Source organism: Leptodactylus fuscus, chromosome 1, assembly GCF_031893055.1.
Source record: "Leptodactylus fuscus isolate aLepFus1 chromosome 1, aLepFus1.hap2, whole genome shotgun sequence".
Taxonomy (NCBI): domain Eukaryota; kingdom Metazoa; phylum Chordata; class Amphibia; order Anura; family Leptodactylidae; genus Leptodactylus; species Leptodactylus fuscus.
Window position 1 is genome coordinate 206,923,600 of NC_134265.1, and position 18,003 is coordinate 206,941,602.

General features: G+C 42.1%; 1 protein-coding gene across 1 annotated transcript in view; it reads right to left on the minus strand.

Moving 5' to 3' along the window:
- STK11 (serine/threonine kinase 11) overlaps positions 1-18,003 on the minus strand; it is an 84,516-nt gene that overhangs the window by 24,999 nt on the left and 41,514 nt on the right. Inside the window, exon 7 of the mRNA XM_075283555.1 lies at positions 1,176-1,233. Within this exon, the coding sequence (XP_075139656.1) occupies positions 1,176-1,233 (58 nt within the window). The remainder of the gene's footprint in view (positions 1-1,175; positions 1,234-18,003) is intronic.

Genomic DNA, 18,003 nt, shown 5'->3' on the forward strand with positions numbered 1-18,003 from the left:
GAGGGTATGTATAGGACAGATAGAGGGTATGTATAGGACGGATAGAGGGTATGTGTAGGACAGATAGAGGGGATGTATAGGACAGATATAGGACCTGCTCCATAGTTTTCAGCTCTTCAATTTGGCCCAGATACACAGCCACAAAAAGAATGGCTGTATATATGGGTCCATTGAAATATATTGGTCTGTACTTTTATCCACAGTTGTAGATAAAGAGTCTGGTCATGTGCATTGCAGGTTACAACTCAATGTGCCTCATATTAATAGCAGTTAACCCCATCATGTCCCTCACATTAACCCCGTGTGCTTTACATAAGGGACACTGATATGTGAGACATATGGAGGTAATAAGTGAATATCTTCATTATATAGGTCCTTCATTAGTACCCCCATATGTCTCACACATCAGCAACCCTTATGTGAGCCACACAGGGGTTAATGTGAGGGACATGATGGGGTTAACTGCTATTAATGTGAGGCACATAGAGTTACTAAAACTAAAGTAATAACCCCAAATGCCTGACATTAATGAGAATAGTTAGTAACACACACATACCTGGTGTTGTGTTTGCTTTCACTTTGCTTTCTCTCCTCCTCAGGGCTGCAGACGGCAGGAGCTCCTCCTCACGTGTAACAGCAGCTCCAGGGAGCCCTTATCCTGTGCAGTGAGAGGCTCACCTCTGATTGGTGGGCAGTGAGAGAAGGGGGCTTGTCCTACACCGCAGCTCTACCAGAGCACTGAAAGGACGCTCTCTCTCAATTAGTGTATGAAGGTTGCAGGCTGGCTGCCGTGCCAGCAATATATGCCTCGCGTGCCAGTCTTGGCACGCATGCCAGGGGTTGCCGACCCCTGCTCTAGAGTAAGACCACAACCGACCTAGGACTCTGCTAAAGAAAGGGGTCTGGGAAAGATTTGAAGCGTAAACATTACAGAGGATTACAGGTTGGTCAAAAAGGAGACCCTCTAGGATAATAAATCTACCATGTGGATCTAAGTGATCATGATCAGTCAGGCACGGGAGAGTAACATGGTCACTCTAGGCCTTTGATGGATATGGTGTTAGCAACACAAACTACAGTAGTCTTATGTATACTATCAATTTTTATTAAACAGTGCTAAAAAAAAAAAAAAAAAAAAAAAAAAAATACAAAGAAGAAACAAAATATGGCCTTACTTGTGTCGACGAATCTGTTGAATTGAAAACCTCTTGGTGGGGTCGTATTCCAGCATTCCTAAAAGAAAAGATATGGATTCAAATCAGAAGAAGCTTAGCATAAAATCGTAAGGGGTCTCAGCAGTCAGAACAACATCCGCTACAACAGCTGGACTTTCTTACTTTTTCAGCCTTACTTTTTGTTAACCATGTCCCAACTTTTCTGACATGTCGCTGCCATCAATTTCTAAATTTGTTAATCTTTTCAAAAGAAATAAAAAAATAATATCTAAAGGGGGTATTTACTACATCGTTTAAAGGGGCTCTATCACTGGGAAAAGTCATTTTTATCTAAACACATCCTTGCATAGGCTTTATAAAGTTATTCCACACCTACCTTTAGTATGTAGATTGCCTCAGTGGTTTCTGAATAAGTCTGTTTTTATTAATATGCTAATGAGCTTCCAGCCAGCACAGGAAGTTCCCAGCAGCCTCCTCTCTCCTATTATCTTCTATGCGTGTGAGGCAAACAGGAAGCTGAGTCATCAGCAGCAGCAGTCTCCCATAGGAAACAACGATGTATCGTGCACCAGTCTAATTAGCATATGAATAAAAACTGACTTATTCAGACATCACTGAGACAATCTACATACTAAAGGTAGGTGTGAAAGACTTTCTAAAGCCTATGCAAGGATGTGATTAGTTAAAAATGACTTTTCCCAGTGACAGAGCCCCTTTAAAGTGTCCAAGGCTAGCATCCATTACAGAATATTAAAAACGGGCATTAACAGATCAGTCATAGACCTGTTAAAATTTCCATGGACTTCAGTGGGATTTGATCTGTTGTCAGTTAGTGTCCATTGTCACCAAATCTATCACGTTCATTATTTTAGCTGACTTAACACTGGATGCAAGACTTGTGTCTGTTCAAAATAATGGACTTTTGATGAACGTTAAGCCTCTTATTTGTTTTTTTACATTAAGACCTGTAGCTAAAGGGAAGTCGTCCATTATATTGTTCTTTTTTCTGGGCATGTTCAGTAAGAAGAACAACTGCTTTTACCAAGTTTTTCTTCAGGACATATACAGCTTTAAATAAGTATCCTTATTTTATTAAATAAATTTAATATTGTCTTCCACTAGAAATAGAAAAATGGCATAAAATGTGAAAAAAAATTAAAATTTGCTTATTTTGTCTAAAACAATTGTTTTTATATGCACACTATTGTATAATAACATATTAAAATATGCTTTTCTAGTTGTTCCGATTACAGGGACCAATTGATATCATATGGTCTTATATTCAGCATAACTTATTTTGAATCCATAGTGCATTTTTTCGATTTTCATTTTTGACTCCCCCTACTCCCCTTCCAAACCCCAAAACGTTCCTATTTTTCTGCTCTCAGAGCCATATGAGGTATTTCTGTTTGTGGGACAAATTTTTCTTCATGATGCTACCATTAATTCTGTAAAATGTACTGGGAAGCTGGAAAAAAAAAAAAAAGTTCAGAATGGGGTGGATTTGAAGAAAAAATGCATTTGTGCGACTTTCTTACGGGCTTTGTTTTTACAGAGTTCACTGTGCAGCCAAAATGACATGTCACCTGTATTCTATATTTCAGTACGATTCCGAGGATTCCAAATTTATATGGTTTTATTTACATTTTAACCCCTTAACAAAAATCCAAAACTGTGCCAAAAAGTTTTTTTTTCTAAAAGTTGCCATATTTTGACTCCCGTAGCTTTATATATTTCTGTATAGGGGGATGCATAGGGCGTCTTTTTTTGCGGGACCAAGTGTAATTTTTAGTTATACCATTTTGGGGAATTGCTATTGCTTTGATCACTTTTTATTCAAATTTTTATCAAAGGCAAGACCTTGAAAAAAAAATGGTGGTTTGGCACGTTTGATTCTCCCCCACGCCCCTGCTATGGCGTTTACCACATGAGTAAAATATTTTTGTAGACCGAGCATTTTCGGATACAGGGATACCTAATGTGTAGGTACACATTGTATCCAAAAATGCTCGGTCTACAAATCTATAAAAATATTTTCAGAGCTGTTTCTATCCCCGCCCTGGAGCTTGCTCTGAATGCCGGTGATCACTGGGAAAATGGCGCCTCGGTCAGCTTTACTTTGTCTGCTGTACTTTTGCATGCTACACTTTTCAGTTTTTTATTTGATTCAACTTTTTAAAACCATGTATCATTTTCCTTCCACTTAACAATTATCTGCTACTTTGTGTTGGTCTATCACTTAAGATCTCAATAAAATGCATTAAGGCAAGTTCACTGGGGTTTTTTGGTCAGGATTTTGAGCCTGTATCTGCCTCAAAATCTTGACCAAAAAGACGGCTCCCACTGAAATCAATGGGAGCCGGACAGTTCTTTTTTTCAGGAGCTGTTTGTTCTGGCTCCCGGAAAAAAGAAGCGAGATGCTCATCCTTTCAGGTGGATTTGCCTCGGGATATCCACATGAAGACACCCCCTCCTGATTAGGCCCATTCATTTGGGCCTAATCTGGAGTGGAGTGCGCGACTGAATGCCGGTGCACTGCACCAGCATTCAGTCGTGGCTACCCAGTGTGAACTTACCCTTAAAGTTTGTGGATGTAAGGTGACAAAATGTGAAAAAGTTCAAGGAGTATACCGTATTTTTCGGACTATAAGACGCACTGGACTAAGACGCACCTAGGTTTTAGAGGAAGAAAATAGGGGAAAAAAATTTTGAAGCAAAAAAATGGTAAAAATATTTAATATATGGGAGTTGTAGTTTTGCAAGAGCTGCAATTCCACATTGTATTATAGGGAAATGAGGTGATTTAGAACTCTTATTTATTTCATTTTTTTATTATATATTTTTAAAGCTTTTTTTTTTTTTTTTTTAAACTATTTTATTAGTTCCTAGGGGGCTTGAACCTGCGGTCATTTGATTGCAAGTCCCATAGACAGCAATACAACTGTATTGCCATCTATGGGACATTCTGTATATTACTATTACGGCTGGTCATAGACTAGCCGCAATGGTAATATAGCAATGACAGGCCTGGGAGCCTTCAGTAGGCTCCCGGCTGTCACCCGAACAGCTCGGCTCCTGCGATATCGCCACGCAGGAGCCGGCCTGCAAATTTACAGGTATGGGGCCGGTGGGGACCGGCCCCGGGGGAGTAGCTTACACTTGGGGGGGGGGGGGGGAAGAGAAGGGGCCGCCAATACAGACCCGACATCCACTGTAATAGGTGGATGCTGGGGAGGGTTACACGCGGGCACATGTGCCGGGGCCTGAGATATCGCTATTGCGATGCTGCTATTGCGGGGAGGGACGGAGGAGCGGAATAGCAGCATCACTCCTGCCGCTGCTGGCTTCATGCAGGGTAGGAGTGTAGCGATGTCTCAGGCCCCAGCACATGTGCCGGCATCTAACCCTCCCCGGCATCCGCCTTCCTATTACAGCGGATGCCGGGTCTGTATTGCGGCCACATTCGGACTATAAGACGCACCCTTCTTTTCCCCCCAAATTTTGGGGGAAATAAGTGCATCTTATAGTCCGAAAAATACGGTAAATACTTTTACAAGGCACAGTATATGCTTTACATGATAAACATGATGTTTTATTTAATATTTGTTCAGGACAAGAGAAGTGCTCAAGGTTACAATGCCATATAACACAGTCCAGGATAGTACAGTATTGTAGAACAAATGGGCAACGTTTTGGTCAGTGTAGACCTTCACCAGGCTCAATAGGTATAGTGTCAAGAGGTATGTGGCATTGGTGACCTGTGTGAAACTTTGCACATTTGATCTACAATACTGTACTACCCTGTACTATGTTATATGGTGTTGTGATGTGAAAACCTTGAGCACTTCTCATGTACTGAGCAAATATCAAATCAAATACAACTTGTTTATCACGTAAAACATCTATGGTGTGTTCAGCAATCTGTATATATTATAACTATTTCTAAGAATAGAAAAGGGAAATATTTATAAAAGGTCCTACTGAATCTTTTCTTCGGAAACTACGTAAAACTACTCAACTACCACTGCTCTATAAGATGGCACCTGTACATTATGCTAGGGTCACAGTAGTGTTTCGTTTTTATTTTTCGGGTCTGCTTGGGGACCTGAAAAACAGAAACCCTAGCCGCATAAAGAGAGGTTACCTGCAGACCACTTACACTAAAATGGGGTCCACTGAATTTCCACAGATTTCATACTGCAATGCTTGCAGGACATTTCTCTCCACCTACTTAAAGCAGAATGGGGGACAGAGTCCCTGGACTGTGGTGTGAACCTAGCGTCAGATTGCAATTTGTGACAAGTTTGCTTTAAAGTGAGTCTGTCAGAGAGTGAAATACAAGTCAGTCAAGATTCACATTAATAAAATGTATTTATTTTATAGCTTCTGTTTGTTTCCTACATTGCTGCTGAAATATTAGCTTTTTTCCTGATTTGCTAAGAGCTTTTGGCGCAGCGAGAACAATGGTGATACCCTTGATGCATCAAACAGCTCATGAGCAAATCAGAAAAAAAAAAACTAGTACCTCAGCTCCAATGGAGTCACTGATCGGAAAACAAAGGGGGAAAAAAAAAGTGGTTTCATTCATATGAAAACAGCTATCTGTGTTTATAGTTCAAGAGGGAGTGTTTGCTGATAGTTTTGTTGCAGGTAGATTGTTGAGTCGGTAGCTGCCTCAAAAGATGCCAATTGTCATATTCATTTCAATTGAAGTTAAGCAAAGTTTTTTCTTCTAGCTGATTTTTATCTGCTAGAGGAAAAACAAAAAGCGTCATGACCTATTTTTAGGTGGATTCTGCCTTGCAAACTGCAATGAAATGAACAGGAGCCAGAAATAAATGCTAGCGATTTTTAGAAGTGGTTTTTGGCAAAAAGCACTCCAAAAACCGCTGCAAAAAATGCCGGAATTTTTCTTCTGCCCTTCAATCATTTCAATGAAGTTTGCAAGACGGGATCCCCATGAAGACAATACGCTTTTTTCCTCCATCAGAAAACTCTGCTCCTGTGTGAACTTACCCTAAGTTGGATCATAGTGGCTGAGTGGTAGAACTGCGATACTGGGTTTAAAGGGACAGTCTGGTGATTTATTTAATCATTATATCATTCGCAAGGCCATCTTCTCAGTGTAATAGTTGTCTATTGACAGAGTCTTTCCTTCTCCTTCTTTCACCATCTTCAGTGTGACTGCATGGCAATCTATGCTCAAGAAAAAGCAAACCGCAAATCTGTCTCTGTGACCTTAGATTCATGAAGCTCCTGTCCCTTGTTTTGCCCTACCTGCCAAAATGACTCCTTTTGCTTCTCACATAACCTGCTCCATATAACACCTCTATCATAGTCAGGTCACCATGGTCCCATTATCTTCCCCAGTGATATCAACAGCAGCTACTGCAGCTTTTGGGATCTGTGGTCAGAAAACCAGGCACTGCTCATCACCTTCCCAATGCAATCCCAACAGTGAAACGTGGTGGCAGTGGGGGGGGGGGGGGGGGTCAGCTGCAGGGACAGGACGACTGGTTGCAATTGAAGGAAAGATGAATGCGGCCAAGTACAGAGATATCCTGAAAGAAAACTTCTTCCAGAGTGGTCTGGACCTCAGACTGGGCCAAAGGTTCGTCTTCCAACAAGACAATGACCCTAAGAACACAGCTAAAATAACAAAGGAGTGGCTTTGGAACAACTCTGACCATTCTTGACTGGCCCAGCCAGAGCCCTGACCTAAACCCAATTGAGCATCTCTGGAGAGACCTGAATATGGCTGTCCACCAACGTTCACCATCCAACGTGACAGAACTGGAGAGGATCTGCAAGGAAGAACGGCAGAGGACTCTAAAATCCAGATGTGAAAAACTTGTTGCATCATTCCCAAGAAGACTCATGGCTGTACAAGCTCAAAAGGGTGCAAATACTCAATACTGAGAAAAGGATCTGTGTACATATGACCATGTGATATTTCAGTTTTTCTTTTTTAATAAATCTGCAAACATATCTACATTTCTGATTTTTACCTGTTAAGATGGGGTGCTGAGTGTACATTAATGAGAAATAAAATGAACTTTTTTTGATTTTAGCAAATGGCTGCAATGAAACAGAGTGAAAATTTTTCATCTACAAGCAATATACTTCTGTGTAGACACTGGAGAGCAGTTATGTGTGAGTAGCCACAGATAAGTGATAGATCAGCAGTTTTTCTGTTCTGGGATTTGTAGTACAATGCCCTTGTTACACAGCAGTCTAATATTAGTGAGTGTATATTTGTAGTTGTAATGCGGAATCGTAATGTTCCAAGAGGTGCGGAGGGCCCTAAAGTGCATAAAATGAAGTAGGTTCCTATCCCATAGTATCCACAAGTATAAAAGCTGGTATGGTTAAGACTTAATCCCGATAATAAATCCAGGAGTTAAGGAATATAGCAGGTGTCATAACCATAGGAAAATACTATAGTATTAACAATAAAAAAAATGATAATGTGGTAGCGAGGCTCCTGAATACATAGATAAAATTACATAAGTAGTATAGGTACATCAGTATAATCTGTTGCAAAATGATATGCAGCAAAGCAGAGGTGTTAGGTCAGAGGGGCCCACTTGACGTAATTTCCACGGTGGAAATGCTATGGGGGGGGGGGAACCTGTCCTTTTTAAATTCTGGAGAATCCCATCCACACATTGCGAAAGCCTTGGCCTTAAGGTATTTTAAAGATATCTTATATGCCCTGGGAGGGTGTTCAAGAGAATAAGTAAAACCCAAAAGGAAGAATCTGGGTATAAAATACTAGTAAGGCATACGGTGGTTAAAGAGGATCTAATCACCACCTCCAACAGTTTTTAGCATCTGTTAATAGACACTGCTCCTCTGATTCCAGCTGATTTCTCTACTCCACCATTCCTGAGTAATAAACACAGTTTTGGTGCTTGATGCGCTATTTAACCACTTCCAGACCACCCACTGGGTTTTTAAGTCCAGAGAGTGGTTGTCTAGTTCTGCAAGGATGTTCCGGTACATCCATGCAGTTTTCAGCAGCTGCACGAAATCCAATTCACAAGGGGAAAAGACCAATTCTAGTGACCCTAACCTGTTTTCTCCCTTGTGAACTAGTTCCTTCAAAATATTGCTGTTTTTTGTCAATATGCAAATTAGCTCTTAGGCTGGGTTCTGGAGACTACTTTAAAAAGTTGACTGCTTTAGAAAAACTTTAAAAACGGAAGTTTACAAAATAAAGAAAAAGATAATAATTACCATCCTGTGAATCGTTACATGACTGCTGCTCAGCCAATCACTGGCCTGGCTTCAGCTGTGAGGTGGTGTACCAGTAATGCACATGACTCTTATAAGTAATGCATCTTCTAAACTTACTATTATGGGGTTTATCACACAAACTGTGGTTTTCACTTATACAGAAGCCACAAAGGAGAATGTGAACAGATATCACACTGAATCCTCCTTTGTAACACACTGGGGGTAATTTATCATGGTCCCAAAGCAAGTAAAAAAAAAATAAATAAACCTGGTTCTGCAAAATCATTTTCAACTCTTCACCATAGACAGGGATTCATTGGGGGGGGGGGGGGGTGCGCACATCATTGAAGCTGGAACATGGTCTCCTGCATATTTTAAAAAAAAAAAAAACGCTGTTAACATTTGCCCCAATGCAAGTGGATTAGAAACGACTAGCCACTGAATGCCTGGCTCCAGATACCCAACGCATGTTGGCAGCTACAATACAGGCTCCACTGGACAAGCATCAGATGGAACTAGAAGGTAGACTGGCACAGGTAGACGATAAGAAGGACAAGGCTCAATTGCAGCTAGACAAATTACTTACTAAGCAGAGGCTGCTTACCGATCATATTGGGGAACAGGAGAACTGCGCTCGGTGCAATAATCTATGTAAACATGACCTCGCCAAAGTCCTGGGCATAAACCATCCTCACTGTATTGAAAGAGTACGTCATATTGGCAGAGATACACACCACACATCAATATTATTGCCTAATGCCGCAACAAATTCTCCTATGGAAGGACTATTCTACCGAAGTGGCTAAAAAGGGCAAGAGTCTGGGATGCCTATATAATCACAAGGTGAAGTTCCAATTGGCATGCCCTGCGACACTGCGAGTATTCTGACACAATATGGCCCCATAGATATTCCAGAGTCCTGAGTCGGCAGAGCTAGGTATCTGTCTAGCTCAAGCCCCCAGCGCCTTAAAGCATCTTCAGAACGGGTTACCCAACAAGAACCTGCTTCACTGCCATAAAAAAAAAAAAAAAAGATTTGCAGGTAAAATGCAGACATCAGATTGGGAACTATCTACTCTACTCTGAACATATGTGAGCACAGGAGGGACTTGGGCTGGAGAGGGATTTGATACCTAATGTTGGCGTGTCTTTGGAATATGACTTCTAACCATTTGAGGTACTCCTGGGGCCTGATGGAGGGGTGCGAAACTCTGAGGACACTGGAGTACCTCCCTTTTAATTCTGTTTGCCAAACAATACCTTTAGGAGGTGGGAATTCATCGTATGTGTTGTTATGTTAAAGGGGCTCTATCAGCAAAATCATGCTGCTAGAGCCCCACATATGCGTGCATAGCCTTTAAAAAGACTATTCAGGCATCGGTAATGTTATATTAAACTACCCCCCGTTTTAAAATAACTTAAAAAAGAATGTACTCTACTTACGGAACGTGCACCCTGGGCGGGCATCTGGGTGTGTCTTCATCTTCTCCCCCGCCTCTTCTTCCTCTGACGTCTTCGGGTCCCGTCCTTCTCCGGCACTTGCTCGCGGACACTGATAAAAAAAAATAGCCCAGGCGCATGCGCAGTAGCCGTAGTAGAAGCCGCGTGCTACTGCGCATGCGCCCGGGCTATTTTTTTTTTTTTATCAGTGTCCGCGAGCAAGCGCCGGAGAAGGACGGGACCCGAAGACGTCAGAGGAAGAAGAGGCGGGGAAGAAGATGAAGACACACCCAGATGCCCGCCCAGGGTGCCCGTTCCGTAAGTAGAGCACATTCTTTTTTAAGTTATTATTTTAAAACGGGGGGGGTAGTTTAATTTAACTTTTACAGTGCCTGAATAGCCTTTTTAAAGGCTATGCACGCATATGTGGGGCTCTATCAGCATGATTTTGCTGATAGAGCCCCTTTAAGCATATGTTTTATGGCTAGATGATAGATGGTGAATGCCCTCATGATGAAAAAAAAGTGTAGTTTGCAGGGTAGCAGTTTGTCTGTTGCACATCAATCTGCAGTGTATATAACTTTAAAATTACCGTACATCCAAACACACACACAACTGGGCATATTGGATATGCAGAGAATCAGAAAGCTCTGTGTAGGGCACATATACATGTTCCCTGCTATGAAAGGGAAAGCCAGAGTCCTCACTTTTATTCATCAGCACTTCCCACATGTGCTTGTATCACACATGAGTGAAGATAAGGGCAGGTTATCACATCTCAGACTCTCTGGTGTTGGGGAGTTAAGGGATATCTATAAGATGTATGGTCCTAATGGTGATAAACCATTCTTCCAGGACTTGGGTATGCACCTATAGAGTCACATGCTATCACCCTTATGGGAAGTGATATTAACACAGTCTCTGACACATTTAAGAATAGGAAGGAAAACTAACACCCTAAGAAAAGCAAAGGGGGGGCGACATACTGCTCCACTCATTTAAGGTTCTCACAGGGCTTAGAGTTTGCTGGGGTAACAAATCTAGAGGGAAGGGAATACACGTATTACTCACATACCCGCAAGGATCGATTATGTCCTTTTATCACCCTGCTTGACCTTCAAATCAAATCAAATAAAAAAAAAAAAGCTTTTATTGGCACGTCCGAATAGATATTTGGCATTGCCAAAGCTAGTAAAGGGTGTGTGTGTGTGTGGGGGGGGGGGGGGTGAGTTGGACTCGGGTGGGTGAGTGGTGGGTATGGTGGGGGTGGGGTGGGTGGTTTGGGGTATAACAGTCCGTGGAGTCTCATCTTCTTCTTCGTTGGTGACCGTTATATGGGGAGGTGGGGTGGGGCGGGGCGGTTGGTTTGGGGTATAATAGTCCGTGGAGTCTCATCTTCCTCTTCGTTGGTGACCGCTATATGGGGAGGTGGGGGTGGGGCGGGTGACTTAGGGGCTCAGATAGATCTAGTGATCTCCAGTCATGCACCTGTCCTGACTCATATCACAAATTGCCATTCCAGGAGTATCTACCATATCACCTGGTGATTTCCCAGTTTCTTAGTAAAGAATGACTCTTTCATTACATTGATTCAGGGTTGGTGGCTTGAGTTTGCAGAGGCGAAAATGGCACATAAGGCAGCCACAGCTCCCTCCTGGGCCACAATGAAGGCAGTAATGAGAAGCAAAATAGTTGCATATGTAGCGGCATATACAAAGAAGACAAGGGTTGACTTGTTGAAATGGGCTATGGAAAGACTAAGGCAGTCAAACTCTGCCAATATCTCCAAAATGAACTGTAATATTTGGATGAAAGCAAAATGGGTTCTTGAACTATGGGTGGAATGCAAGGAAAGCTGACCAACTCAGAATCAGTTTGCTCTGAACTTGGTTCTGTTATCAAACAATTGGTGTTCGCAAATTGCTGTGTCCAGATGGATTCTCATACGAGATTTTCACAGTGCTCCATGAACAGATATTACAAGTAGTGAGGAGAGCATTACAATTGACCTACCAGGGACGGGACTTTAGCCCTGAATCAAGAAATGCACACAAAAAAAAAAAAAAAAAAAAAAGAGCCAAAACTAAGGAATCCCCAGGAACCTATAGGTCTTATAGAGTTACAAGAATGTGGATATGAAAATATTAAATCGAAGGTACTGGCAAAACCCCTAGCCGTAGCCATGTTCATTTACTGATTGGAAGTACTCCGGTGGGCTTCATCAGGGAATGGGCATCAGTGACTAATATCATAAAAGTGTTAGCGGTCTCCAGCCAAGCGTATCATTCTCCTCATGCTGAATGCCTAAAAAGCATTTGACAAAATACAGTGGGACTGGCTGAGGCTCGTGATAGACAAAATGGGGATCATTGAAATCTATAGAATTCATTTCAGGGGACCCTACTGCCCAGTTAAAGAGGTTGTCCTGGATAATAAATAAATAATTTCAGATTAAGTCTGGCAAGGGGAGAGAAATTTTTTCTAAGCCAAAAAAAAAACAAAAACAAAACAAAAAACACACAGAAACCCCCCAAAACAACAATTCCTGCTGCTACAGTGTCTCCCAGCAAGTTCAGGTCCTGCTGCTCCACTCTCTTGTTTTGCGGTTTTCCCCTCACCACTGTGACATTGGCTTCAGCGGTGCAGTGCGGCAGGCACTTCCACTGAAAGAAAACACTGGAGCAGCAGGACTGGATCTTGCTGGGAGACAATGGGAACAGGAGAGTATTTTTTTTTTCTGTCCACCCCTCAAAAGATATGGCCCTTGGAAGGTTATATGTGAAAATAGGTCTGATTCTCCATGTGGATGTGAACATTTTTAGTTTCTCAGAAAATACAAAAGGTTCCGTCCACATTGAGAATCAGAGTTAGTTTACATATAATCTTCTAGGGGCAACATATTTTGAATGGGTGCGCAGATTTAAAAAAGAAAAAAAAAAATCACAAAATTGATCAGGGGTACACAGAGTATCAAATGATGTAAGCTATTTGGCATTTTCTACTTTGTGACAAATCCTCCAAGTTCCCAAGGATTGCTATCATCTGCCTTCCCAGCCCCCCATCCTACTGATAGAAAAAAAATTACCCCATCAGTCCTGCGACAGTGTCACATCCTCAAAATGCTAAGATTTCTCAATACTAACTTGACATTGCATTTGTAGGTTTCACTTAGGCAGGAAGGAAAAAATGTACTGCATACCTTAAATTGACGCTACAGAGTCTGGAGGGGGAGTCAATATGCCACATATAAGAAGTTACAGTTTAGCATGCTTATTCCAACATGCCCTGGATAAGGTCCACCATAATCACGCACATGCGAACTAGGAAGCTAGCGGTATTGTCACTGGCACAACACCTTATTCACCTAGGATGGGGAAGTTAGATTGAAACAGTGTCAGGCATTGTGACAGGACCCACAACAGATGCGGCAGTTGGATAAGGGACCATTTGGACAATTAGCAATTTACAATAACCATTGGCAAATAAACCCAAATTCCCATTTACACTGTGTATATAGATATATAAAATGTAATTTTTATTTCAGTAACTGTTACAATAGTGAGTTGATGGCAATGGTAATACACCATATGGCTACAAAATTCCTACATAGCGTGCCCTCTGTCTAGAGACTAGATCATTGTACCAATAGTCATCATAGATCAAACTATACATACCATTCCTTGTTGGGCTTTATATAGCTCAGTAACATATGAAAAGTCTGTAGTACATCCACATCTATTGAAAGCAATGAATAGAAGGTACAGTGCTAATTAAAATAATTATTCCCACCACCACCCCCAACATGTTTCACCTATAACAAGTGTCCTTAAGCGCAGCAGGTATGACTTAGACCAGGGGTCCTCAAACTGCAGCCCGCAGTAAACTACCTTTTCTTTTTTACAGAAATTTAAGGAAATTGGTTATAACCTTCTAGAAATGGCAGACCTCTCAGACTTTCAAAGAGGCCAAATTATTGGTGCTGGAATGGCAGGCGCTAGTGTAACAAAGTGCCCGAATGTTTGGCGTTTCAAGAGGTAATGTCTCAAAAGTAATGACTGCTTTTGAAAGAGAAGGGAAAACGTCCTCAGCCAAGCACAGGTCTGGTCTGGTCGAAAGTCAAAGTTGTCTGAGAGAGACCGTCGGACTCTAAAGTGAATTGTTAGAGCGGATCGCAAGACTGCAGCGCTCAATAGACACGTACAGAACCCAGTTTCCACAAAAACTGTTCGAAGGGAGCTTCACAAATCTGGATTCCACGGAAGAGCTGCAATTTGAAACATTTGTCTCTGAGAGCAGGTTTTCTAAGCGTTTAGAGCGGGGTAGAAACCACCAGAAATGGTCCCTCGAGCAGAGGCAAAATGTGATTTTCTCTGACTAATCATCGTTTACCCTTTTTCCGACCTCTGACCATGCTTACATTTGTAGACAGACAAAAGAATCATTTCATACAGACTGCCTTCTCCCAACCGTCAAACATGGCGGGGGTTCAGTGATGATCTAGGGTGCTATTTCTTGGAAATCCGCCGGGCCAATGATTTCCCTTCATGGAAGAATTAACAGCCATCACTATTTAGGACTTTTGGCAGACCAAAATTAATCCTATGGTTTAAGAATTCTTTCCAGAGGGGGATGCCATCTTTCAAGATGATAATGCACCAATCCATAGAGCAAGAATTGTTAAAGAATGGCACGAGGAACATTCTAATGAAGTTCAGCATCTTACCTGGCCACCACAATCACCAGACTTCAACATTATTGAGCATTTATGGTCAATTTCCAACACCATAACCTGGTGGTAAAAGAACTGGAGGGTGCTTTAACTGAAGAATGGGCTAAAATTCCTTTGGAAACAATTCACAATTTGTATGAATCAATACCTTGGAGAATTGAGGCTGTATTTGCCGCAAAAGGTGGACCAACACCATATAAAAAGATATTTTGATGATTTTTCACGGTGTTTCCATTTTTTTGTCCACCCCCTGTAGGTGGCTCAGTGGGTCGGGTCCACACTACGATTATTATAGCAAAAAATAAATAAATAAACAAATGTATAGTCGTGTGCACAAGAGTGACAAGAAATACAGCAGTGATTTTCAACTAGTGTGCCGCGACACATGGTCGGGTGTGCCGCGGGGAAAGTTCCCCAAACGCGTGCCAAGATTGGCACGGGAGACCTATTTTGCTGGCACAGCAGCCAGTCCCCAACGTTCGTGTACTTGTAAATGTAGACGGAGCGTCCCTTCACTGCTCTGCTAGAGCTCAGGTGTAGGACACGCCCCCTTCTCTCCCTGCCCACCAATCAGAGATGAGCCTCTCACTGCACAGGATAAGGGCTCCTTGGACCTGCTGCTACATGTGAGGAGGAGCTCCTGCCGTCTGCAGCCCTGAATAGGAGAGGAGGAGAGGAAGCTGAACAAAGTGAAAGTAAAAAAAAACAAAACACCAGGTTAGTAACTATTCTTATTAATGTCAGGCATTTGGGTTATTACTTTAGTTTTAGTAACTCCATGTGCCTCACATTAATAGCAATTAACCCCATCATGTCCCTCATATTAACCCCTGTGTGGCTCACATAAGAGTTAATATGTGTGACATATGGGGGTACTATATAATGAAGATATTTACTTATTACCTCCATATGTCTCACATATCAGTATCCCTTATGTAAAGCACACAGGGGGTTAATGTGAGGGACATGATGGGGTTCACTGCTATTAATATGAGGCACATTGAGTTGTAATCTGTAATATACATGACCAGACTTTTTATACACAACTGTGGATAAAAGTACAGACCTATACATTTCTAAGGACCCATATATACAGCCATTCTTTTTGTGGCTGTGTATCTGGGCCAAATTGAAGAGCTGAAAATTATAGAGTAGGTCCTATATCTGTCCTATACATACCCTATATCTGTCCTATACATACCCTATATCTGTCTGCATTTGTGGCCCTGTCAATTAATTTTTAACGTTTATATCAGTGAAAACCACATGCGTGCCACTTGTATGCAGGAGGCGTAAGGCTGAGGCCCCACGTTGCATAAACGCAGCGTTTTTGTTGCAGATTTTGCTGCAGTTTATTTCAACCAAAGAATCAACCATTTAGAATCTATATTATTAACTATATGTATAATATGTACTGTTTTAGTGTCATTTTGGTTGGTGGTGTGCCCCGGGATTTTTTAAGTGTAAAACGTGTGCCGCGGCTCAATGAAGGTTGAAAATCACTGAAATACAGTATTGCAGTTCTGCACAAAACACCTTTACCTCTAACAAGTACTGTAAGCTGATGGCCGGCCAGGTAATGGAGGGGGTGTACATCTCACCCAGACTACTAAGGTGGGTTAGATGAGAAAACTCCAGAAAGAATGTTTCTCAGCAGATAACTATTGTCTGCTGAGGGTTATTTCAGAGTTCCAGTTGCTGGGTTGGATTTTTAGGAATGGCAGGTAGGTTAGTAGTGGGACCTGTCATTCCAACCCCCTCCAGTCCACACTTTGGGGATGTTCAGGCAGCGACTCAGCTGCAGAGCGTCTGCTCATCAAGGGAGGCTTAAGAAGTTGCTCCAGCAGCAGACTGTGGGCAGAGCTTGGCTGGAGAGACAAAGAGAGGTCATATTTTTGGAGCTGTGTCCTGAATGATTCTACTGGCTTTTGGATTACTGTTATTCTTGGTGAGGTAACCTATTCTCTGTTTAGCTAGAGCCTAGCCGGGCAGGTATTTATTTTTGTATTGTTTCCTTTTGTTGCTGCACTACCTTTTTGAGTGAAAATAAACTCTACCTTTGTTTTGGACAAAAGAAACTGGACTTTTGTGTCTGTGCCACCCCATCTAGCAACCCCAGACCCTGACAGTACATACATGCATATCCTTTAGAAAGGCTATTCCAGACATACCTTTTGTATGTAAATTGCCTCAGTGGCTTTTGAATAAGTCCGTTTTTATTCATATGCTAATTAGCTTCCAACCAGCACAGGAAGTTCCCTGCAGCACTAGTCTCTGCTGTTATCTCCTATGTGTGTGTGCAAACAGGAAGCAGGAAACGGAGTCATCAGCAGCAGCCTGTGCTGTATACATACATAGGAAACAATAGGCAGAGGGTGCACGATCAGACTTACAGGGTGCACAGAGAGGCTAATTAGCATATGAATAAAAACGGGCTCATTCAAAAACCACTGCGGCGATTTACATACAAAAAGGTAGGTGTGAAATAGCCTTTCTAAAGACTATGCAATGATATGCTTATCTAAAAATGACTTTTCACAATGCTAGAGCCCCTTTAAACGTGTTATTTTCTGCTTGGAAAACCTTTCATAAGTCCCTGCTACTAGGTGTCTTCCTCCTTCCCAGTTTACAGTCATCTCCCTGATACTAGTAAAGGTCTGTTTTAAGAAAATGGACTCAAGGTGGAATAAAACTTGTAGGGAAGTTCTCTCTTCAGAGCCTCTGCATGTTTACACATAGATCTGTTGCTATGTGCTCCATGTACACTACTGAGAGGGGTGTCCGCAGATTTTCACGGTTCACAGGGAGTGTACAGAGAGCTTGTCTACACCTGACTTGCTGCTTGTGTTATTGGCGATGAGATGTTAGTCATAGACAGCAACCAGCTTTCCTGATTGTGCTTAGATTTATCTAGGGTTCCTGGATAACCATTGTTGAAAAAAAAAAAGACATAAGAAATGCCACTTGCTGTGTCTCCTATATAGCTTGTGGCAAATTGCAAACATGTGGAAGAAGGTGCTCTGGTCAGATGAGACCAAAGTTGAACTTTGTGGCCTAAATACAAAGCGCTGTGTGTGGAGGAAAACTAACACTGCTCATACCCTGAACATACCATTCCCACTGTGAAACATGGTGGTGGCAGCATTATGCAGTAGGGATGCTTTTCTTCAGCAGGGACATGGAAGCTGGTCAGGGTTGATGGGAAGATTGGATGGAGCTAAATACAGGTCAGTCCATGAAGAAAACCTATTGCAGGCTGCAAAAGACTTGAGACTGGGAAGGAGATTTAGGCTGAGTTCACACGGGGCTTTTTGGTCCAGAACCTGAGGCGGAGGCTGCCTCAGGTTCCAGTTCAAAATATGGGTAGCAGAGCACTCCGCTCTGGATTAGGCCCAAATGAATGGGCCTAGTCGGAAGAAA